Here is a 24,995-nt window from a genome sequence, read left to right on the forward strand (position 1 = left end):
AGTTTTCCACTGACTGCACATTCCCATAAAATCTGAATTTTATCTTCACCCTCGTCACTTTTATTCAGCATAGTACTGGACATCCTTGCCACAGCAAACAGACAAGAAAAAGAAATAAAAGGCATCTAAATTGATAAGGAAGAGTTAAATGGTCACTATTTGAAGATGACATACCATACATAGAAAACCCTAAAGATTCCACCAAAAAACTATCAGAATAAATGAATTCAGTACAGTTTAAGACACAAACTTAATACCCAGAAATCAGCAGCGTTTCTATACATTAATAATGAACTAGCAGAAAGAGAAATTAGGAAAACAATTCTATTTACAATTATTTCCAAAATAATAAAATACCTCGGTATAAATAACCAAGAAGGTGTAAGATCTGTGCTCTGAAAACTATAAAACACTGATGAAAGAAATTGAAGGTGCTACACACAAATGGCGAGATATTTCATGCTCATGGATTGGGAGAATTAATATTATTAAAATGTTCATACCATCCAAAGTAATCTACAGATTCAATGTAATCCCTATTAAAAACACTAACAGCACTTTTTACAGAACTGGAACAAATAATACTAAAATCTGTATAGAACGACAAATAGCTAAAGCAATCTTGATAAGAAAAAACAAAAGAAAAACTGGAGGTATCCCAGTTCTAGATTTCAAGATATAATACAAAAACAGACACATAGATCAACAGAACAGAACAAAGAGTCTAGAAATAAGCCTACAGTTACATGGTCAATTAATCTATGACAAAGAAGGCAAGAATATACAATGGGGAAAAGACAATCTCTTCAATAAATGGTGTTGGGAAAACTGGACAGCTATATTCAAAGAATGGAACGGATCACTTTCTTACACCAAACACAAAAAATAAACTCAAAATGTATCAAAGACCTAAATGTGAGATCTGAAATCATAAAACTCCTAGACATATACAATAATTTCTTTGATACTGGCCACAGTAACATTTTTCCTAGGTATGTCTTCTAAGGCAAGGGAAACAAAAATAAAAATAAGCTATAGGGACTACATCAAAATAAAAAGCTTTCCATAGTAAAGGAAACCATCAACAAAACAAAAAAGGCAACCTATTGAATGGGAGAAGATATTTGCAAATGACATACCTGAAAAGGGGTTAATGGGTAGAGGATCTGAGAGACATTTTCTCAAAAAAGACATACAGAGGGCCAACAGACACATGAAAAGATGTTCAACATCACCAGGGAATGCAAATCAAAACCACAATGAAAACTTTATACCTGTCTGATTGGCTAAAATAAAAAAAGATAACAAATAACAAATACTTATGAGGATGTGGTGAAAAGGGAACTTTCGTGCATTGCTGGTGGGAATGTAAATTGGTACAGCTACTGCAGAAACCAGTATGGAAGTTCCTTAAAAAAATTAAAAAGTAGAAATACCATATGATGCAGTAATTCCACTACTGGGCATTTTCCCAAAGGAAACAGAAACACTAATTCAAAAAGATATAGTCTCCCCTATGTTTATTGTAGCATTATTTACGGTAGCCAAGGTACCAAAGCAAGCCCAAGTATTCATTCACAGATGAAGGGATAAAGAAGAATGAGATATACAGATCTATATAGTCACACACACACACACACACACACACACACACACACACACAGAGGAATATTACTCAGCCATAAAAGGGTGAGATCTTGCCATCTGCAATAACATGGATGGATCTAGAAGGTGTTATTCTAAGTAAAATAAGTCAGACAGAAAAAGATAAATACCACATGGTTTCACTTAACACTGGAATCTAAAACACAAAACAAATGAATAAACAAACAAACAAAAAGCAAATCATAACTATAAATACAGAAAACTGATAGTTGGCAGAGGAGAGGGGGTAGGAGGAAGGACAAATGGGTTAAGGGGAGTGGGAGATACAGGCTGCCTGCTACGGAATGAATAAAAGGTACAGCACAGGGAATACAGTCAGTGGTACTGCAATAGTCATTTCATGATGCTATGGTCGCTATACTTGTGATGAGCAGAGCATAACACAGAGTTGCTGAATCACTAGGCTGTATACCTGAAACTAATGCAACATCATCTGTCAATTATACTCAAATTTTTTAAAAATCTGAATTTTTTGTGTTTTACTCTCTCTCTTCTGGGTCTATCTCTGATTTTGAAATTTTTTCACTTTCTTCAGAATAATTATCTTTTACATTTTTGTTTCCTACTACATGACATAATAAAATGGAACACGGAAAAGTACTATCATACCATGAAGTTAACTAAGTTCATTATGTTTCCTTTGTTTTTATATAAAATTATAAAATTTAAAAAAATAACTAAAGTACTCTTTTTTTTTCAAACTTTGAAAATAGTAATCAAGTTCCGCAAAGGCATTTGAAGGATACCATTGTAAAAGATGCTTTTTTCCATTGGTTCCATGAATTCTATTCCAAGAATTCTTTCAAGAAGCAATTTATCTTTTATAAAGTAGTCCATTTCCTTATGAACCTAATATAAAAAGATAAGCATTATTTCAAAAACAGCATGAAATAAATGTTTCCCAACTAATGTAAATCAGAAAGAGAGAAAATGAAAAATGAGTAGTACATGAAGAAAATCTGTTCTTTAAAAAGACTGGTCTTACTACAATGTGCTTTATAACAAGATTTTCTTCAGAAATGTTTTAAATTTTAAATGTCTTTAGTCGTATTTAGGGCTATACTTAAAATCAACTTTTAACAAGCTTTTCAGGAATACAACCAACCACAACATAGCATATTTCTATAATAAAAAATATAATAATATTTTAGTAATTAGCTAACAAAATTGCAGCATAGGCATACTTTAAGGGAATCATCATTATGCTAATAGATGCATAAAATGTCACCTTATTTTTATATAACCTAAACTCTATCCTTAAGTCACTGTATTAATTTTGATAGGCGAAAAAAGAAGGGTTCTAAGTTCACTGACTGGTTAACTAAAATAACTGTTATTTAACTAAATAACATTACTGGTTAAATTTTTAAAATTATATTTTGCTTCTAGTCGAAATATAAATGCTAACATACATACATGATCGATGAAACAGCCAAGAAATTTGTTCATAGTATGATATGCTTTTATACTCTGCTCAAAAGTGCTTGCTGATGAACTCAATAGTCTGGCAGGGCCATTTTTCTAATGTGAAAAAGAGGTAAGAATAAATGCAACATGTCTTACCTTCTTGGTTTTTAAATAAGATGAAATATTGGCAAAATATACCTGAATTGTACTTTATACAAACCCTTGTCAGTGTCTCATGAATTCTGTCATAGTGCTGTCTCATCTGACTAGAAATCGCAATCTGAAAAGTCTGACCATCTGTGTTGGGTACCAAACCCCTCTGGCTACACAGATTTTCCTGAAAAGTTAAAAATTTAAAGATCATGAAAATTTTGCCTATTTCAAAAAGAAAATACAACACTTTTCTTTTAGTTAGTATCACATTACAAGACCACCTGAAATTTTACTGAAACTATATTTGAGACAGAGATTCTGACATTACCCAAGGTTCCCACTCCCCCTGGATTTTACTAATTTCTATGTTGTCATACGCCGTTCAGGTCTCTGTATCATCTCCTGTATCCTACTTTTAAAAATCCACACTAAATTCATTGTGTATTGGTATTTGTAGCTTCCTTTATGATTCATTTTATTGCTCTTTAGTGCCTGTCAAAAAGTCTAATCTTAAACACTTTTATAAATAGTCTTTTTTTATTTTCTAAAAACTTTTAGAACACTTCCTTAATTAAATACAATAAAAAAGTAGCATGATATATGACTAAACAGTTAATGTCATTGACCAGATATCCATTTCAGGTCTTCCTGACACAACCTGAATCCTGACAACTATCAAAATGCAAAATTTTGCTTTACCTCACCCCCTAGCTACTTCCCATCCATGCTTCAAGGTCAGCTCAAGTCCTCCTGCCTCCCTTCTCTTTCCTTATTTGCTTATTCCAGAGCTTAATATTAATAACCTCTTTGTCTAAATTTAATCTGCAAATATAACACTTGGTTTTCTACAGACTGAAAGGAAGTCTACATGCAGTGAATTTCTCTAATTAAAAAAATAATAAAAGCTTTTTTTTCCTGATTAAAACATTACATGGTACTGCAGAGAATTTATAAAATATGGAGAGGTACAGAAAAGAAAGAAAAGAAAAAAAAATCCCCTATGATCTCAACATCCAGAGATACAAGTATTTTAAGGTATTTTATTTCTAGTTCTTTGTCCAGGCATACAGATATAGATAGCATAAAACTGGGATCACGTCTGAAGAAACCCCCCCTGTAAGTGGAATCAGCCCCAATCCAGAGGCAGCCCATCCAGGTGCCTTCCTGAAGTTTTAGCAACAAAAAGCATTCTGTTTGTGATAAGAAAACCATTTCCCCCCACACCCTGATTGGAATGTCCCTGAATAGGTTCATGTTGACCTTCTGAGAAATCAACCTGGATGCTATGCAACTCCCGCGGTTCTTTTGTCTTTAAGCGTTTTTTTTCTTTTACCTTTAAAAGATACCTGTAATTGCTAATCGGGGCTCTCTTCCTCCTCGGAGGCGGAGAGCCCGTTTGCGCAAACGTTCAATAAACCCTCTTGCTAACTGCATCTGCCTGTCTGGGGTCTGAGTCTCTGGGGCGTCCACCAGGACACGCTGGCACCCGTGAGCCAGGGTCCAACATTTGGGGGCTCGTCCGGGATCCGAGACGCCCCAGGCTCAATCCTAAGATCGGTAGGAGGTAAGACCGAGCTCGCTAAATGTCATATCTGTCTCGTCTGTTTGTCTGACTGGCCGGGTCTGTATTGTGCCGGGTCTGTATTGTGCCTGCACGACTCTGTACTCTGTATTCTGTATTTGGACCAGCGGGGGAGGCAGACGTGCCCGAGACCCCTGGTCCCCCTCTGGAGTCGGACTCCGGAGTGGTCTGGAAGAGGAACGGAGCCCCGGCACTCCCTCCGGCACTCCCTCCTCTTCGGGGAGGGTCGTTTTTCGCGACCGCTCCCATCTGAATCTGCTGCGCCAGTCCTGTCATCTGTGTACGTCTGTCTGTTCTGTGTCTTTCTTCCTGTCCTCCTCCTCCCCGCTCACCTCTTTTCTACACCCGCGGGGCAAACTGTAACCACCCCTTTAAGCCTCACTCTAGATCACTGGAAAGAAGTCGCCGGCCGGGCACACAACCTTTCGGTCAAAGTCAGAAGACGAAAATGGGTCACCTTCTGCTCCTCAGAGTGGCCGACTCTCAACGTCGGGTGGCCCAGGAATGGAACTTTTAATATTGATATTATCTTGCAGGTGAAGGCCCCGGTCTTTCAGCCAGGACCCAATGGGCACCCTGATCAGCTCCTGCAGATTCTCCTCACCACGGAGGAGAGACAGTGCGTCTACAGAAAAACGTCCCCGGGGCAGATGGGAGGCCGCCCCAGCTGCCTAATGAAATCGAGGATGTTTTCCCCTTGGTTGGCCCGACCTGGGACTACGACACTGCTGCTGGGAGGGAGCGGCTCCTTCTCTATCACCAGGTACTCCTAGCGGGTCTCAAAAGGGCAGGGCGACGCCCCACCAATTTGGCAAAGGTACCTGCTATAGTGCAGGGAAAAGATGAGACGCCGGCAGGTTTTCTGGAAAGATTAATGGAGGGCTACCGTATGTATACTTAGAGAGAGAGAGAGAGAGAGAGAGAGGAAACGCAGTAAAGAACTGACTGGGATACTGGCCACCGTAGTACAGGGCTCAGGGCAGAGTAAGTCAGGACAGAGTAAGGACCTGGGAGACAAAAGAAAACCACGGGTTGAACGAGACCAGTGTGCCTACTGCAAGGAAAAAGGACATTGGGTTAAAGATTGTCCAAAGAAGGGCCAAACGCAGGGACCTAAGAAGAAGCCCATTCCTGTACTGTCCCTAGAGGATGAAGATTAGGGATGTCAGGGCCAGGAGGGGCCCCCCCCCCAGCCTCGGATAACCCTTAAAGTGAGGGGGTCAACCAGTGACCTTCCTGGTTGCTAAGGGGAACTCAACATTCAGTTTTAACTGAGGCAGAAGGACCCTTGAGCTCTATCTAAAGATGCATTCTTTTGCCTAAAGTTAAGCTCTCAAAGCCAGCCTATTTTTGCCTTTGAATGGAAAGATCCTGAGACGGGATTCTCAGGACAACTCACTTGGACAAGGCTACCACAGGGATTCAAAAACTCCCCCACCTTGTTCAACGAAGCCTTGCATCAGGACTTGGCAGAATTCGGAGTTGGCCATCCGGAACTCGTTCTTCTGCAGTACGTGGATGATTTGCTCATAGCGGCTAAGACAGAACAGGATTGTGTAAAAGATCCTAGCCAAGGTCCATGGCACCAGAGGGGACTTGACGGACCAGCCTTTGCCAGATGCTGAAGCAACCTGGTACACCGAGGGGAGTAGCTTTCTACGAAATGGTGAACTTAAAGCCGGGGCGGCCGTGGTAGATAATTCACTGTCCGGGGCATCAGCGAGGAAACGACCCAGTAGCAGAGGGGGAACAGGATGGCCGATGAAACAGCACGAGCCGCTGCACTAGGCCCACAGGAGGATGGACAGAAGCCTTCCCCACCAAACGAGAAACTGCCCAGGTGGTTGTCAAGAAAATCCTAGAAAAAATGTTCCCCTGGTTTGGACTGCCCAAGGTAATAGGGTTGGACAACGGCCCCGCCTTCGTCTCCCAGGTAAGTCAGTTGGTGGCCAGATTACTGGGGATAAATTAAAAATTACATTATGCATACAGACCCCAGAGCTCAGGGCAGGTAGAAAGAATAAATAGAACAATTAAAGAGGCCCTAACCAAATTGACATTGGAGACTGGCACTAGAGACTGGGTCCAACTCCTCCATATGGTTCTGTTCCGAGTCTGGAACACTCCCGCGCACCATGGGCTAACTCCTTACGAGATTCTCTATGGAGGTCCCCCACCAGTAACGGACTTACTAGATTCTGCTATTGACCCTCTTGCTAACACTCCCGGTTTACAGGACAGGCTAAAGGCGCTCCAGATTATCCAGCGCCAGATCTGGAAACCCCTTGCGGCTGTCTACCGCCCCGGAGACACAACCGACCCACACCCGTTCCAGATCGGTGACTCCGTCTACATCAGGAAACATCAGTCCAGGACGCTTGAGCCCCACTGGAAGGGCCCATACACTGTACTACTGACCACCCCAACCGCCTTAAAGGTAGACGGCATTGCTGCTTGGGTCCATGCCTCACACGTCAAGCGCGCCCCATCAACGAGCACCGCTGACGCCAGCCAGGACGGACCGGGCGAGCCACCCCAATGGAAGCTCCACCGCACCCAAAACCCGCTCAAGATAAGACTTTCAAAAATTGTTCAATGACAGTTGTTATATTCCTACCTCTCCTAGCGCTCTTCACCTCCGCCAAAGGTGACCCTCATGCCCTCAAAAGGTTAACTTGGCAGGTACTAACGTCTGGGGGTGATGAGGTCTGGTCTATAACTAAGACCGCCCCCGTGGGAACCTGGTGGCCTAACCTATATCCTGACCTATGCAAGGTAACCATAGGGGCCCCTAGCCCATGGGACCTAGAGGGATACTTCGACACCTCTAGAGCCCCTAACCGAGAAAGCCCTCCAGGGCGACTGGGATTAGACCCATAGGGAGGATGTGGCACGCCTGACAGAAGGGCCATGCTAAGCACTCTTCCCTTTTATGTCTGTCCCGGGTACCACAGAGATCGCAGGCTAAATCCCACCTGTGGAGAAGGGGAATACTTCTATTGTAAAAATTGGGGGTGCGAGACTAGGGAGACACAGGATGAGAGGCCCTCCTCCTCCTGGGATTACATCACTGTCAAGGCTAACTATACTCACCCGGGGTTACCAGGAACTCTGCAATACTACCGCCCCGATTTTAGGGACTGACTCTTACCTGGAGCCCCAGCCGGGAACTTGGTGGGCATGCAACAAAGTCCTCACCCCCTGTGTGTCAGCTAAGGTTCTAAATAGCTCAAACGACTTCTGTGTCATGGTGCAGATCATACCCAGGGTGTTCTATCACCCTGCTGAAACTCTAGAAAATCAGTATGATGAACATCCCACCCGTTTTCGGCGCGAACCTGTCTCCCTAACCCTAGTCATTATGTTGGGACTAGGGGTCGCTACTGGGGTGGGTACTGGCGCAGCTGCTCTGATCCAGGGCTCACGATGTTATATAGAACTCCAGGCAGCTGTAGATGAGGATCTACGGGCACTAGAGCAGTCCGTTTCTAAGTTAGAACAGTCCCTCACCTCACTTTCAGAAGTAGCACTTCAAAACAGGAGAGGCTTGGATTTACTACTCCTGAAAGAGGGAGGACTGTGTGCGGCCCTAGGAGAAGAATGCTGTTTCTATGCAGACCATTCTGGAGTCATCAGAGACTCCATGGCCAAGCTCAGGGAAAGGCTAAATAAAAGACAAAGGGACCGGGAGGCCCAGCAGGGCTGGTTTAAAAGCTGGTTTAATCAGTCTCCCTGGTTGACCACCCTAATCTCTACCATTATGGGCCCTCTAGTTATCCTGCTCCTGCTGCTAACTTTCGCCCCCTGCATCCTTAACCGGCTGCTCCAGTTCATCCGAGAAAAATTGTCCATTACCCAAGCTCTGGTATTAACAATGTCGGGCCCTCCAAACTGAAAAAATAAATGTTCCCTAAGATTTTAAGGTTAAAATCAGCCCAAACAAAGAGGAGGGAATGAAGAAACCCCCCCTGTAAGTGGAATCAGCCCCAATCCAGAGGCAGCCCATCCAGGTGCCTTCCTGAAGTTTTAGCAACAAAAAGCATTCTGTTTGTGATAAGAAAACCATTTCCCCCCACACCCTGATTGGAATGTCCCTGAATAGGTTCATGTTGACCTTCTGAGAAATCAACCTGGATGCTATGCGACTCCCGCGGTTCTTTTGTCTTTAAGCGTTTTTTTTTTTTTTCTTTTACCTTTAAAAGATACCTGTAATTGCTAATCGGGGCTCTCTTCCTCCTCGGAGGCGGAGAGCCCATTTGTGCAAACGTTCAATAAACCCTCTTGCTAATTGCATCTGCCTGTCTGGGGTCTGAGTCTCTGGGGCGTCCACCAGGACACGTTGGCACCCGTGAGCCAGGGTCCAACAACGTCGATTTCTTTTTCACCTAACATTATATCCTAGCAACTCTCTATGTCATTAAATATTCTATAAAACATGATTTTTATGTCTACCTAAGAATTTCACTGAGTAAGAAAACCAACTGATTTAATATTCTCTTTTAAATAATCCCTTATAAATAACCACTGTGATGAAGATCCTGAACCCAATTAGCTATTCACATCGCTAATTATTTCCTTGAGTGAGATTCACAGAATTAGTGAGACAAAGATAATGATCTCTTAAAAAGCTCTTCGTATATACATTTCCAAATGCTTTCCAGAAGATTTGTAAAAATTTATCCTGAGACCAGTAGTTTTATGGGTGCTCATTTCATCATGTCCTTGGTACTACTATGTATTAGCTTTTTAAAAAAAAAAAACTAAGCTAATTTGAGGGAGGGAAAAAAATATCATTTTTTACGTGTATTTATTTATGATGATACATTTTTAGGGGGTTACTAGTCTCTATTTCTTATTTATGTGCTTAAAAATTATTTTATCATTTTTCCATTGAGGTTTTAACCATCTGCTTAATGATTTCTATGATTTTCAATATTGTTATCAGTATCTTTATCATATTTGTTATGGGAATTCTAGCCAAATTTGCTTTTATTATAGGATTGTTGGCCACATAAATGTTCTCCATTAATGAAGTAAAATCAATTAATAGTCCCTTTATATTCTTTATGCTTAAAAAGTCATCTCTCAATCTCAAATGTTCTTTTTTAACATTTAACTTTTCAAAACCAGGTGTAATTTCTAATGTACATAATACAAAGAACAGTAAACCATCCATCACTCAACCCCAAATCTGTAAATACTTTCGTATATATCTCTAACTAATAAGGTCTTAGCAACAACAACAAAAAAGCCCACCATGCCATTTTCACACCTAATAAAATTAATCATTCCTTAATATAATTTAATATTTAGTCCTTAAATTAAGTCTCCCAGATTATTCCCAAGGATTTTTTTTTTTTAATTATTGGTTTGAATCAGGATCCAAAGCCTACATATTGTACTGTTTTGTTTCTAAATTTCTCTTACTATCTAACAGTTCTTCCACCCCCACCTCCACCACCACTCCTCTTCTTTACACACCTTAGATTTGCTGGAGACACTGGGTCATCTGTCCTGTGAGACATCCTGCATTCTGAGTATGGCTAATTGCTTCCTATGATACTATTTAATTTATCCCTCTATCTCTTCTATTTCCTATAAATTGGTGGTTAGATCTAGAGGCTTGATTATTTATATTCAGGTTCCACTTTCTTAGGCAAGAATATTTCATGAGCGATATTATGTACTTCCTACTACATTATAACTGATAGTGATTAATGTTGGTTCTCCTAATTCTTACTTGTAGTAAGATGGAGCCAGTGTGTTCAGACTATGTCAATCTGTTTCTTCATTATAAAGCTCCCTGTCAGCCTTCACTTAATTGTTTTAGCATCCACTGCATTGTAGCCTATCTGTAATAATCCATTAGTCACTACAAAATGGTGACTTACCAAGTAAGAGTTCCTTTTATTTTCTTTTATAAGAAAGAATTTCCCCTCATGGAAAGAACTTCCCCTCATGAACTATATTTCAAAATAAACAAAGTATTTTGAAGAGGGGAAAAAATACGATTTTTTACCTGTATTTATTTATGACTATACATTTCTTAGGGGTTTATTAGTCTCTGTTTCTTATTTATGTGCTTAAAAATTATTTAACCAAAATATTCTGGTTATTTTAAAATATAGTCCATATAGGAACCGTAGGATGAAATTTGATTCTTTCCCTTTATCAATGTTCAGTGTAATGAGTTGGTTGGGTACTCTAGCAACTTTCAAAAGTAATCAATGGGGAATTTTTAAAAATATTACTACAAATCCTAGATTAAGAAAAGCGAACCCATTTTTCAATTAAAAACTGAAAGATGTTAAATATACTCATACCGCTTCTCTTTTAAGGTTCATATTCATTTCTTCCATATTAGTATCTGCATGCCCATGTACAGATCTACCATGAATGTAATATCCAAAGCATTTGTGGGATAACAGAAACACTGATATCTATAAAAAGAGAAAAACAAACAGCAACTCATGTAGAAAACAATAAAAATTAAGTTTTTTTAAAAAATTGCTTCCTTTCTCTCAAAATAAAGAGGGTTGAATTCTTGGGAAATATATAAATAGGACAATAAGGTAATAAAGGGTAATTATGTTATTATTAAAAAGTTGAAAAGAGATTGAAGATATTTTCTAAGAAAGGAAGTGTTAAGATTGATATATGAAAACTTTTCAGGGACTCTGCTGAGTGAATCATTTGGTGGAGAAGGAATTCATAATTAAGAAATTGCAAATGAAGAAGAAACTAAGGCAGTAAACATTAACTTGTAGCTCATTACAACTATCTCTGGAATTAGCAATCAGTGGGAAATTGGACTAAAAAAATTCAATCATACCAAATCACTTTTAGAGCCTCTCTTAATGTACTCATGACCTTTAAAAAGGGAAAAATAACAGTTGCAAGATAAAGTCAGAAAGTACTTACATTGCTCATACAGCATAAATCCACAAACTGTCGAATTTTATCTTCTATAAATCTCTCATAAAAGACAGCAAAGAACATGATCTGAAACAGTAAGCCAAGTTCATGGTTATTAGCTTTTAAAATTTAATTTTCTTTTATAGCCACAATTTAGTATCTTAAGAAAAAAGAAAGTCCACCCAAGAACACAGTGGCCTTTAAATGGTTCCTGTGGGATAAAATCCTATTTATCATTTCTGATTCCTCTGCCAAAGAAATAAGGTTTTGGGATTGTGTTGAAATTTATTGAGGGAGCCTATTTTGAATTTTAAGAACTTTTCTGTATCATTAAAACACAACAGGACAAACTTGGAGGGAGAGAGGGGCTTTAAAAAATTTAGCATAAACAATATATTAATGGCCAGATTTATGTATAGTTCTGCAGTCCTGCCCATCTCCTAAATTTCAAAGCTATTAGAAAACTTGCTGCTTGGGATCCCTGGGTGGCGCAGCGGTTTGGCGCCTGCCTTTGGCCCAGGGCACGATCCTGGAGACCCGGGATCGAATCCCACGTCGGGCTCCCGGTGCATGGAGCCTGCTTCTCCCTCTGCCTGTGTCTCTGCCTGTGTCTCTGCCTCTCTCTCTCTCTCTGTGACTATCATAAATAAATTTAAAAAAAAAAATTAAAAAAAAAAAAAAAGAAAACTTGCTGCTTTTCAAATTAACATTCTGACAGAGTAGCACATAAAAAGCATATATCAAATATTCTACTTCAACTGCAGATAATGCGTTAAATATTGAAATGGAATGGTTTCAAGTATTTTCTTAGCTTTAATAATACCAGAAAAGGAAATTATTTTATAAATCAAAAGAGAAAAGTTAATACTTTAGACCTACTTAGATATATTTGAGAGAAAGATAACATTTCCTAACCATCCAGTTGAAAGGTGTCCCCCATTTGTAACTCCAACCTGCCTCTCCTCATTTACTCTGTATCTCATCTCCCTACTGATGCCCTTCACAGCACTTGCCACAATCTGTAGCTTGCTCTTGTTAAGCATATCCTTGAGCCCAGCACGGTGCCTACAACATAAAATGTACTCCGATGTATGAATGAATAAATAATCTACATCAGCTGATTTACTGGACACACTTCCCTAACATTCTATATACTTGTATATACTTGTCTTGTTTTAAATCTGTGTAAAGGACCTGAAAAACAGCAACTTAAAAAAATACCACTTAAAAGTTGAAGAAGCTGGGTTTAGGGAAATAAAAGAAGCAAACAAAGACTAACATTATGAGAATCAAGAAGACTTTTAAAAAAAAAGATTTGTAAAAAATTCATTTATTTGAGAGAAAGCGTGTGAGACAGAGAGAGCACAAGCAGTGGGGAAAGGTAGGAGAAGCAGATTCCCTGCTGAGCAGGGAGCCCAATGCAGGACTTGGTCCCAGGACCCTGGGAATCACGACCTGAGCTGAAGGCAGATGCGTAACTGAGCCGCTCAACGATTTTTTTTAAAAGATTTTATTTTTTTATTAGAGAGAGAGAGGGAGCAACTGTATGCATGTGTAGGGAAGGGGCAGGACAAAGGGGGAGGAGGAGGGACAGCGGACTGCAAGCTGAGCACAGAGCCTAATGCCAGGCTCTACCCCAGGACCAAGATCACCACCTGAGCCGAAACCAAGAGTCACTATGACACTTAACCGACTGAACCACCCAGGTGCTACAACAAGACTTTTTATGGACAAATTCATGGAGCTATAGCACATTTTTAAAGGAACTCTTAAAGATACTTGAGGAACAAACCCTGACAAACCTAGAATGTTATCGTGGAGAGAAATATAACCAGAATGATAGCGGAGTGAGAGAATGAGGTGAGAGGGTGGTGCCTGAGATGCCTAGTTTTTGCCCCAACAATCCCCTCCCCTTTCTCCTTAGTGACAGACCCCTCCTTGGAGTGGGCGCACACTGTTGCCCAACTGGAAGGTACCAGCGCGGCAAGGTGTGGCCATGTGCCTAAGTACTGGCCAAGGAGATGCTCAACAGCACTTCTGAGAAGGCTCTTAAAGAGAGTGTGCACTGTTCTCCCCAACTCCCTCCTTCAACTCCACCAGCCATTATGGACCACCAGGTGACCTGAGAGATGGATGTCCTGGGCAGCAGCCATAGAGCCACCCTGCACTGCACATCTCCACTCTCTTTTCTCATGGGAGAGGTAAGGGTCATTTTAACTTCAGCCACTGCTATTTTGTTGTTGTTGTTGTTTTTGTTGTTGTACTCAACCAAATATGAAAAGCATCAGATGGTATTCTTCTAAATTCTCTACATCCAAATGAATCCAATCTACTCAGAAAAATGTGTACTGGTATATCTTTAAAATGAATTATTTTCTCACTATTATATTGAAGATAAACATCAAACCCCATACTCTCTTGATCCTATCTCATTTCAAATTCTAATTTGTTTGGCTTTCTTTTCTGATTGTTAAGCTATCCCTCACTGGATCTATCTCTGTAGTTTCAAATTGAAACAAGTGTCACCAATTTAAAATAAATGTAAATTTTAAAAGTCTATCCTCAGGTTACAGAATGCCACCTGGAACCAATTCAATAGGAATTTCTGCATTTTAATCCCAAACCATGTTTAAAAATAGGCTGTTTTAGGCAGGTATTTGTTTGTCTGGTTAGAGGTAGCTCAAACCGATCTTTTTTTTTTTTTTAAGATTTTATTTATTCATGAGAGACAGAGAGAGAGAGAGAGAGAGAGGCAGAGACACAGGCAGAGGAAGAAGCAGGCTCCATGCAGGGAGGCCGACGTGGGACTTGATAGGTCTCCAGGATCAGGCCCTGGGCTGAAGGCAGCGCTAAACCACTGAGCTACCCCGGCTGCCCCTCAATCTGATCTTTCTACAGGTCCCATGTTCATTTGCTGACTTAAAACATAAAAGGAATTTTTAATCCAACAGAAACTCTTTCCATTCATGGGAATGTCTGGAAGTAAGAGAAAGAAGTATAGATATAAGAGTTAAGTGCTTTAGCTGATGCTTCTGTCCTTCCTTTCTTTTTTTTTTAATGTCTAAGACAATAAAGGAAATGACCATAGAAAAGATGGGGTGCTGGGTGGCTCAGTCAGTTATGGATCTGACTCTTGATTTTGGCTCACGTCATGATCTCAGGGTTCAGAGACTGAGCTCCATGCAGGGCCCTGCATCAGGCTCCCATGCTGGGGAGTTCCAGGGCGTAGAACCTGCTTGGGATTCTCTCCCTCACTCTCTGTCCCTCCCCTCTGCCCGACTGGTACACGCAAACACTCTTCCTTTCTCAAATAAACAAATAAATCTTAAAAAAAAAAAAAATGATCCTCAGTTTAGAGTCACAGGACTTGAAGCTGAGGTTTATTTTTATTTTCATTTTTCTCAATAAGTATTTCAACAAAAATTTCACAAGGGCTACTGGTCATGATATACAAATGTAGACAATAAATTGTATTTTAGAAAAGGGGGGGGGAGAAAATATTAAGGGTAGCTTAGCCATCCCTACAGCTTGTTTAAACTAAGCCATCCTCTGACTAGAAAAATGCAGGCTCTGAAAGATCCTTCAGAGCCCACTATTGATAAGAATGTGAATTCTGACATCAGATTGCCTGGGTTCATATTCCAGTTCTCCCAATCTCTAATTACATGACTTTAGCAAACTATTTAGCCTTTCTGTGCACCAGTGTCCTCATCTATAAAATGAGGTCTATTTTATAGACTCTATCCTCGAGGGCTTCTATAAAAATTAAGATGTACAATGCAATTAATTAACACAGTGCCTGGATAATAACACTACGTAAGAATTAGCTATTAGCTATTATTGTTGTTCTCACCATCACCTTCCTTCTGTTGTAGAAACCAGGGTGTGGTCAATATTTAAAGATAATTAGTATGCAATAGTTATAAATACAGAAGGGCAATGTTGCCAAAAAGTATAATCTGTTGTTACCTGTATAATTCCAATGACTAGCCAAAGAGCAGTAGATACCGCATATCTCAAAATACGACTGTAAGGAGCTATGTAGCTAGGTGGGCTTCTGGAAAGACTAGAAGATGAGTCCATTAATGCTAAGTTCTTGAATCCCACAACCTGGAGTAAAAAGGAAAAATTTAAACAGATATGGATGAAGAAAATAGCTTTATTCTGAAAATGAGATGTTCCTATTTCTAACTTTAAAAGCTAAAATATTTACAAAAGATTATACAAACAGTAGAAACCTAAGTAAAAATAATTATTCAGTATTTTTTAATAACAAAGCAAAATTTAGTTCATTTGGAATTCTCTTCAATATGACTAAGGGCCAAATATAACTGTATTATTATATACACTGACAAAAGCAAAAAATTCATCAAAAGAATAAAACTTTCTTCAGTAAACTACCAATGAACAACCAGTATTTCACATACTTTTAACATATGCCAGGTACTATGTAAAATACTTTATAGTTTTAAACAGTATTTTCCAAAATGTCTTTTGAGGAAGGTAACTTCTTTGAAAAAAGGAAGCCATGGTTAAGTAAATGTGGTCTGTACAGTATACTCATGTCCATGCCTTCCACTCTCTTAGAATAAAGGCTCTGGGAAGTTTTACAGTAAGAAAGCCACATGATTTATTGAATCCACTGTTTTCTAAATGTGCTTAACTAAAAAAAATCTTTTTCATATATTTTAAAGCTCTTTATAAAACACTTAACAGACAATACTATAAATGAATTTTTGAAAAATTGTTCAAATGCTTTGGAGGCATATATATTCTTCTCTTGGCTTTAAAAAAAGGAAAGAAAGGGAAAGGAGGGAAAAAGGAAGAAAGGAAGGAAAAAGGAAGGCAGACATAAGAGTTAATAATTCATATCTAACTTTATATAAGCAGCAAATTCCCGAGAAAAGTTATTACCTATATAAACATTTTTCACAGCTTAGTCTCATACTCAGTACAGAATACTTCTTTTCAGTAATACCAGCCAGATCTGTGAAATAACTGTAAAGGTATCATAACATGTACCCATTCTCTGTGCATAGTACAGCTGAGCCCCAGCTCTTGGCACTGAGTAAGGTCCGCAGTATAGGATCCATAGGGCGTTCAGTGAGAATGTGCTAAAAACTTTCACCTTTAATAGTAGTTCTAATGCAGAATTCTAATTCAAGTAAGAACGTAAGTTAGAGAGGAAGTTTTTTTCAAAATATAGATAGCTAGGCTCACCTCAGAGCTACTCAATCAAACACAATCTCTAGTGGTGAAGCTTTTCACAAAAGTTTCCCTGGGGATTTGGATACAAACCAGTAGTTTACAAGCCATTCCTTATCTAGAATAGTTAAACTGAAAGAGACAGAGCAGAATGGTAACTGCCAGGAGGGGGAATGGGCAATTACTGTTTAATGGGTACAAAGTTTTAGTTGTGTAAGATGAAGAGTTTGGGTGCTTGGATGGCTCAGTTAGTGTCTGCCTTAGACTCAGGTCATGATCCAAGGGTCCTGGGATCAAATCCTGCACTGGGCTCCTTGCTCAGTGAGGAGTCTGCTTCTCCCTCTGCCCTTCCCCCCTGCTCATGATAATAAATAGATAGATGATAGATAGATAGATAGATAGATAGATAGATAGATAGATAGATAAAGAAAAGAAAAGAAAGAAAAGAAAAGAAAAGAAAAGAAAAGAAAAGAAAAGAAAAGAAAAGAAAAGAGAAGAGCTAGTCTAGGGGTTGATGGCACAACAATGTGAATGTACCTAATAGGATTGAACTGCATACTTAAAAATGATTAAGATGATAAATTTCATATCGTGTATTTTAACACAATTTTTAAAAGACACTCTTCATAATGGCTTGATAACTTCAGAAAACTCTTTAGAAAACTCTTCCACTAATGTGAAAATGTATCTGGAATTATACAAAATTAGTATTTATGAGGTATACAAAAGTCACATAAAATTACAAAAGTTTATACCTCCAAAAAAAAGAGGACAGTAAGTATTTGAAAGAGTGGATTAATTTTTCTCACAGTCTGAATTTCATTCCATTCATTTGCTACAAAGTATGTTCTCCATATGCTCACAGGAACTGTGGCACTCCGAACACCACCCTCACCTGGTCAGAGAGATAAAATAAGTAAAAGGGTTTCATCTTTGTTCTGAAAAAGTAGCAAAAGAATTTTGGTACAATGGTTATTCAGTTACCTTCAACAGCTTTAAGAACCTTTCCTTTAGGTCGCTCCCAATCAATAAAGAATATATCTATGGTAATCTGGGACATAAGCTTATGCAAAAATTGCAGAGCCTGAAAATGACAAACAAAACACTTTAAAAGTATCCACACTAAGCCTGTTTATGAAAACAATACTGATTTTTGGGGGCGCCTGGATGGCTCAGTTGGTTAAGTGTCTGCCTTTAGCTCAGGTCATGATCTCAGGGTCCCGGGATCTGGCCTTGTGTAGGCTCCCTGCTCAGTGGGGAGTCTGCTTCTCCCCCCATGCCCACCCCTCACCACCGTTTGTGCGCTCTCTCTCAAATAAATAAAATCTTTAAAAAAAAATTATTATTTTTTAAGAAGCAAATATACTGTTATCTCAAGAATATACAATTTTCACAAATGACAAATGAAGTTATATCATTAGGGAATCACTAAAATAACATGGAATCGCCAAATTCACAAAATTTTCATACACATTAATTTGTAGTCCCTTCTTTAAAATAGGGGAAAAGAAAGTCATATAATGAAATATCACTTTATCAAATTAGCTATAACTTGTATTAATCTAAAACTACTTATCATGGCTTCTTAGAACAATTATTTAAGCTGGATTTTCAGAATGAACCACCTAGTATAGATAAAAGTAGATACCCTTGGTAAAATAAAATAATTCACGCTTTCTTTTAAAATCAGCTAAATTTTACATTGAAAATTTTGAAATCATTTTAATTTTAAAGACTTATAAGTTTATCAGGGACCTGTCCTTTAAAACTTACCTTCAAAGCAAAAGCACATCCCACATAAGTAACAAGACGTTCTTCTTGAGACGGGACTGGCAGCAAAACAGAGATAGATTTCTGTGCCTGTGATAAAAATTACCCTGGTAATGGTAAATATGACCATTCAAGGTTTTTAATAAGCACACTTTAAAACCCCCCCCAAAAAAAAGCATAGAAAAGGAAAGTGGTGATACTTAATAAACAGCACATTCAAGGAATGGTGGTGTAGCATGTACTGCCGTACTCTGGATCAGAAATACACCCAAATAAAAGTAGTTCCTTCATAATGACAGCTTACCATCTATTCAAGTATCAACATTTAGGTTAAATTCAGAAACTCACTTACTTTGAAGAAAATAAGCCAATAAAGACCTGTTCCCACAGTGATGATAAAGAAAACATTGGCCAGATCACCAGCATAGTACACCAAGAATTTCATAACTGTCTGCAATTTAGAAAGAGAATTATAGCTGTTATCGACTCGGTCTATTTATACCATCACTTTCAGTAACATATTCTGTACCCAGTTTCTCAAGCTTGAGGCCTTGTTTCACATGTCCATGGATCACTCAGTTATAAAGCCCAACGGTGGCCACCTCCTGGACTCCTTTGGATCTGTGCCTTTCCGTCCATTCCCAAAAGCACTTGTCTTACAAAACCCTTCTCATCTTTCACCATCTAAGAAAGTTATAATGCTTCTTAATTCTTTCACAGTTTGGAGCCCCCACCCCAATCAATCCTTTATACTACCACCAGACTTAGTTTCCTAAAATGTAAATTGGACTGTAAATGTAAATTGTACATTCTAAAAATGTACAGAGACTCTCCGCTAAAGAATAAATTCCAGCCCAAAAGGTCCTTCACAACCTAAACCAAAATGGACTTTTTAGCCTCATCTGCCAGTTTCAACCACTTACTCCATGATTAACTTGCATTGCAATTATTCTGTAGAATGAAATGGACATTGATTATTGTTTCATCAAATATTCTTTTCTTCTTCTGTGTGGCAAATTCTCTTGAACTCTGAGAGTAGAGACCAGAACCCTTGCCCCCAAGTCAGGCTCCATGCTCAGCAGGGAGTCTGCCTGAAGACTCTCCCTCTCTGTTCCTCTCACTGTACTCTCTCTCTCCTCTCAAATAAATAAATAAATCAGATGGGTCATATTTGGAGGAGATATTTCAACATCAAAATCCAAAAGGGGATTCATATTTAGAAAACACAAAAAGCTACTTTAAGTAAACAAAAGAAACTGGAAACCTAACAGAAAAATTTGCAAGGGATATAAACAGGCAGTTCACAGAAGAGGAAGCCCAAATGATTAATGAGGTATATGAAAAGCAGATAAATCAAAATGAAACTAAAAATGACATGCTATTTATAGTGCCACATTGGCAAGAAATGGAAAGGCTGGAAAAATAGCAAATGCTGATGAGGATGTGTGGAAACCAGAAAAATGGTTTCCCACTGCTGGTGGGTGTGCAGACTGGCATATAGCAACATGGGAGGGAAATGAGGTGTGCATATACCTCTGCTAGTTATATACCCCAGAGAAGCTGTATCTTAAAAGAAGGATACAAAGTAGTCAAAAGATGAAAATATACTTTAAACTCCTGAGACCATACCTGTAAATCAATCATGGGACTCCCAATGCGCCTCTTCCACCCTGCTGTCTTCAGAAGAGATGATAAAACAGCCAGTCCACCCAAAACACCCAAAGCAATCTAAAAAAAAGAACATTTTGGGATATATGCAATTTTCCTCATCAGTGTTCAAATATGCAAATAGAGCATAAAGAAGTGCTCAAGAAAAGAAATTGTGGCAGGCATGGTGAGAGGGCATAGGGGCCAAATTGAAGGAACTCCCAACAGTTAAATCTAGGAAAATTGGAGCAAGATAGATATATAGTAATGAATTATAATCACTAGAATAAAATAAATATCCAGGAGTGCATACTGAGTTAAAGAAATAATTGAACAAATAAATCCATGTGGGCAAAGGGACAACTTCTCCTTATAGTAGAATTCCATTTAACAAATATAAATGAAGGAAATAGAAAAAATCATTATCAGGCAGATGATACAGTAATACTTTTTATAGATGAGAATTATCCCTGGATACTAAATTTAGAGAACAAAAGGATTAATGAGAAGCAGAGTATTTGCATCCTCTCAAGTATTTCTCCACAAGATACTTAATTACAAATGGAAAAACACAGTGGAGAACTCCACAGACACTACCTTAGGCATATGACCCAAGTTAACATCATTAATAATAAGACATCCTGACACCATGTACCCTCTGATATGATGTACTGAGAAGAGCACAACATCGTATCTGTGGTATCTATGTTAAAACTACATGAACTTGATTTAATCAAGGGAAAATATCAGATAAACCCAATTGAAGGCCAAAATACCTGACGAGTACTCTTCAAAAGTGGATGGGGTTATGAAAGACAAAGATTGAGGAACTGTCACAGATTTAAAGGAGATTAAGGAGACATGACCACTGAAAGCAATATGCAACCCTGGGCTGGGTCCTAAAATGGATAGTGAAAAAACTTGTGAAATTCAGAGTATGTAGACCAGCTAATAGGATTACATCAGTATTAATTTCCTTATTGTGATGATTGCACTCTGCTTATGTAAGATGTTAACATTAGAGGAGGCTGGCTGAAGGATATATGGCAAAACTATTTTGACAACTCCCCTGTATATCTAAATGTTTTAAAATTAAGAAATATACCATAGATATTTTTAACAAGTTAAAATAAACTTACATCTGTCTGGACTTGTGCTTCTCCTTGATTCATTTCATATTTGACTGAGAAAGAAATCTGTCATTTAAAAGACAGTAAATTAACCATACTGAAATTATGTAACACAAACTTACTTTTACTATAAAGATGTATTTGTATATAAATGCCATTATTTTTAATCTATCAATATTATTAGAGTTGACCCTTATTTATACATAAATGGAAATACTTTGAGGAATTATTCATGATGCTTTGAATATCCCTTTTGAACACATATTAAAGAAAGAGGGGTTCATTAGCAACTCCTTTAGGTTCATTAACATCAATCAAGCCAAACTAATGGTATTTCATTTTCTGATAGGTTTGTATAACTGAGGAATGTGACTAATCTTGTATTTAGCAACTGGCTCAACAATCGCACTCTCAGAAGGCAGATTATTCAACGGGCTGATCAAAAATCTTAGGGATACCACTATATTAAGAGACAAGAAGGGAAAGAACAACCAGTAAAGGGCAGAGAAACAGGACTGTGAGAGGAAGGAGAGGCGAGATAACTGAAGTCTTGCCAAGATCACAGAACAGAGGTTCAAAAGTCTTGAAATACAATGTCAAATGTATCAATGTCAAGTTAAAGAAATAAAACCACCGCATGTGGAATTCATTGTTGACCTTTAAGAAAGAGGTTTATAAAGAAGCAAAATGGCTGGAGCCAGGCTGCAAATAATGAAAGGGTAAATGGTTGGGAAATCAAGGAAAGATACAGGATAGCAAGGTGAAATGCTGGCGGAATTAAGGGAAGTTTTATTGTTTGGTTGTTTTCCTTTGTTTTTAGCAAGGGAGGAAGTGACAGTTGTGAAAAGCAGAGAAAAGGGCCCAGCAGAGGGGCTGGCTGAATAAGGGATTAGGGCTGAAACAGGATATTGGAGAAAGTACTGCAAACAAGCACAGTAGAAGATTAATTTAAGAAAGGAGGAAGGGCTCTTTGTTCTTAAAAACCGGAACAGGAGACAGGAAGGATAATGAAACAGAGATTCTGAAGCATTAAAGGGGGAATCTGAGGAAACTCAACTGAGGGGAAATCTGAGGGATGGTCCTGATCTGCTCAGAAAAGATGAGGGAAAGTTATTTGCTATTGATAAGAGCGCAGAGATGTAGCTGAATGATTAACTAATGGAAACTTTTTGCAAAAGCTGTCATGAAAAATTAAGCAATGATGGAAGAACTGTACATTCTACACTTAGAACGAACCTGGGGTGGATGTCATCAGTATTGTTTCATGATTCTCTCAATTCTTTTTCTATGGTTTTCCACTTTAACAAGACCATCTTTGGAATACTTTAAACAACAACAAAAATAGTTAAAAGTTTTTAACTGGAAGTATTTTATCTTAAAACAAAGGTACTCTTGGTTACCCAAGAAATTTTAAACCAGGCAGCCTTTTGCTATTCAGCGTGTTTCTGGATTTTCCTCTTCTCCTATTATGGTGCATACAAGCTCAGGCAATGGAAACGAATTTTAACACCCAATTAGGTAATACAAATGAGGATGTGAAATCTTTCAGAGGAAAGTTAATGCTATGTGCCTACCTTCTGCTTAATGAAAGCCTGAATCCAGTAGCAGCTGAGTATAAGCACAATAGAGAAGCCAAAAGTACTGGCTGTAGGAACTAGAACATGAAAATTCAGAAATGCAAAATAGTGGAAATTAAAAGCTATTAGTGAAGTTTGTAGGTAGGGAATGTTTCAACATCTCTCACATTTCCAGAGAGGGAATCTGAGGAAAAACTATAGGAGGACTACCTCTGGTGTCAATGTCTAGCCCTCTGTCACACACCCCTCCTGAGAGCAGGGAGGCTTTCCCTGACCCAAGAGGTTGGGAGAAGGAACTGAGCGTGCGTGCGTGCTCCGCCTGTTCCAGGCTTGTTCCCTTTGGCATAGGCCATCTTCAGGGTGTACGAGGTCTCTCCTCCATACAGGCCGTCCCACGCAAGAGAGGCCTTTAGTTCTGTATTAACTTTGAGTTGAGGAAGTAGTCGGAAGACTACGTGGCTGCAGGACCAAACTGTATCCTCTACTTCACTTCAGTACTACTAGCTACCAACTACAGACAATATGAACCTCTTTCTACCTGCTGAAGTGTATTTCCATCCAGGGAGCAAGCCTGGTGAGAAGAGAACACATGTGTCTGCTGAACATTTGAGTTTCTGGTTTCATTCACCAAGGAAGCAAAATCTTAGTGCAAGCAAGTTGGCAAAGAGGACAGGGACAGATGCTGCACATCTCTGCATACCCTAAGATCCCAAACAGGGATGCCCAAAAACTGCTGGTGATGGTGTCTAGAGAAAAACTTAATTCTTGCTTTTTCACCTGAAGGATCCACAAGAACTCACCTTTATCATTATTAGTAAAAAGTAATTAAGACCTGGAGGGAGTCCAAGATGATGGAGGAGTAGGAGACCTTAGTTTTGTCTGACAGGTCCCAGGAATTCAGCTAGATAGCTATTAAATCATTCTCAACACCTGCAGACTCAACTGAAGATCTAAGAAAAGAATAGCTGCAACTCTACAAATAGAAAAGCAACCACTTTCTAAAAGGTAGGAGGTACGGAGAGGTGAATCTGAGGCAATATATGGGAAGAGAAACAGCGGGCTGGCAACCGGTTACTGGAAAGTGATATAGCATCCAGACGCAAAATCAGATCTTTTAAAAGTCAGCTCCAGAGAGGGACAGCCCTGCCTGCAAGATGCTCAGGCAGTGAAGTAGGAGCGGAATCCTAAGCGGAGCAGTGTGGTCTCAGGATCCTGGAAGTCACAGGAAGCCCGGGCTGCCTGGGTGCGGCAGTGTCCCCAGGCATGGGGCAGGGAAGCCAGCTGCAACCGGCGAGCCCAGGAGGGGCCTTGCAGCTCGGGGTTGCCATGAACAGAGAACAGAGGCACAGTCCACACCACTGCTCTCTAAGCAGGGGCTCAGCAAACGGCAGAACCATCAAGCCCCCGGCTACCCTGGGAGGAGTGAGGTGAGAGTGAGCTGCAGGAGTCTGCAGGGCTCTGAGACTCAAAAGGGGGTTGCATCCCTGAGGTAGAAATGCTCGCTCACAGGCTGGGAGAGCACACGGTGGAGCCAGAGGCCCCAGACACAGGCGTGGTTGACTGCTTTTCCTTGTGGGTGCACTGAGGAGGGTGGCCCGAGCTCTTGGCTCCAGGACTGGAGACTGGGAGGCCACCACTTTCAGATCACTGATTACTGCAAAACGCCAGCGCTGACCGGGGGAATAGAGCCTATAGAATTCATGGAGTTCTTTTTTCTCATGATACTTGAGTCTTTTAATTTTAATTTTTTTCTCTTTCCTTTTCAACCAATTTCTTATTTTATCAATGCTGTTTAAAAATCTGTCTTAATTTTCATTTTTACAGTTATATTCTATCCTTTCATTGTACTTAATTTTTTTTATATATGTAAGCTTTTCTTTCTTTACAATTTTGGGATGGAGTTTCTTCTAACAAATCATACATAATACACCCAGAATCTAGTGT

The 24,995-nt window shown here is 39.2% G+C and overlaps 1 protein-coding gene across 5 annotated transcripts in view; it reads right to left on the reverse strand.

Moving 5' to 3' along the window:
• TMEM67 (transmembrane protein 67) overlaps positions 1 to 24,995 on the reverse strand; it is a 61,617-nt gene that overhangs the window by 3,703 nt on the left and 32,919 nt on the right. Inside the window, exons 15-27 of one of the 5 annotated variants that reach the window (XR_011996576.1) lie at positions 21,484 to 21,540; positions 20,327 to 20,425; positions 19,050 to 19,148; positions 18,701 to 18,787; positions 17,912 to 18,011; positions 17,683 to 17,822; positions 15,692 to 15,832; positions 11,729 to 11,809; positions 11,131 to 11,247; positions 6,246 to 6,343; positions 3,293 to 3,409; positions 3,082 to 3,186; positions 2,412 to 2,514 (exon numbers count right to left, since the gene is read on the reverse strand). Coding sequence is in view for 2 of the 5 variants with exons in the window: in XM_026013634.2 (XP_025869419.1) it covers positions 2,412 to 2,514; positions 3,082 to 3,186; positions 3,293 to 3,409; positions 11,131 to 11,247; positions 11,729 to 11,809; positions 15,692 to 15,832; positions 17,683 to 17,822; positions 17,912 to 18,011; positions 18,701 to 18,787; positions 19,050 to 19,148; positions 20,327 to 20,425; positions 21,484 to 21,540 (1,246 nt within the window). In the remaining 3 variants the exon portion in view is untranslated. Of the gene's footprint in view, positions 1 to 2,411; positions 2,515 to 3,081; positions 3,187 to 3,270; positions 3,410 to 6,245; positions 6,344 to 11,130; positions 11,248 to 11,728; positions 11,810 to 15,691; positions 15,833 to 17,682; positions 17,823 to 17,911; positions 18,012 to 18,700; positions 18,788 to 19,049; positions 19,149 to 20,326; positions 20,426 to 21,483; positions 21,541 to 24,995 lie in introns of all 5 variants that reach the window. The other 4 variants (XR_011996577.1, XR_003237273.2, XM_026013634.2 and 1 more) reach the window with 4 other exon arrangements.

This window comes from Vulpes vulpes, chromosome 13 (assembly GCF_048418805.1).
Source record: "Vulpes vulpes isolate BD-2025 chromosome 13, VulVul3, whole genome shotgun sequence".
NCBI classification, from domain to species: Eukaryota; Metazoa; Chordata; class Mammalia; order Carnivora; family Canidae; genus Vulpes; species Vulpes vulpes.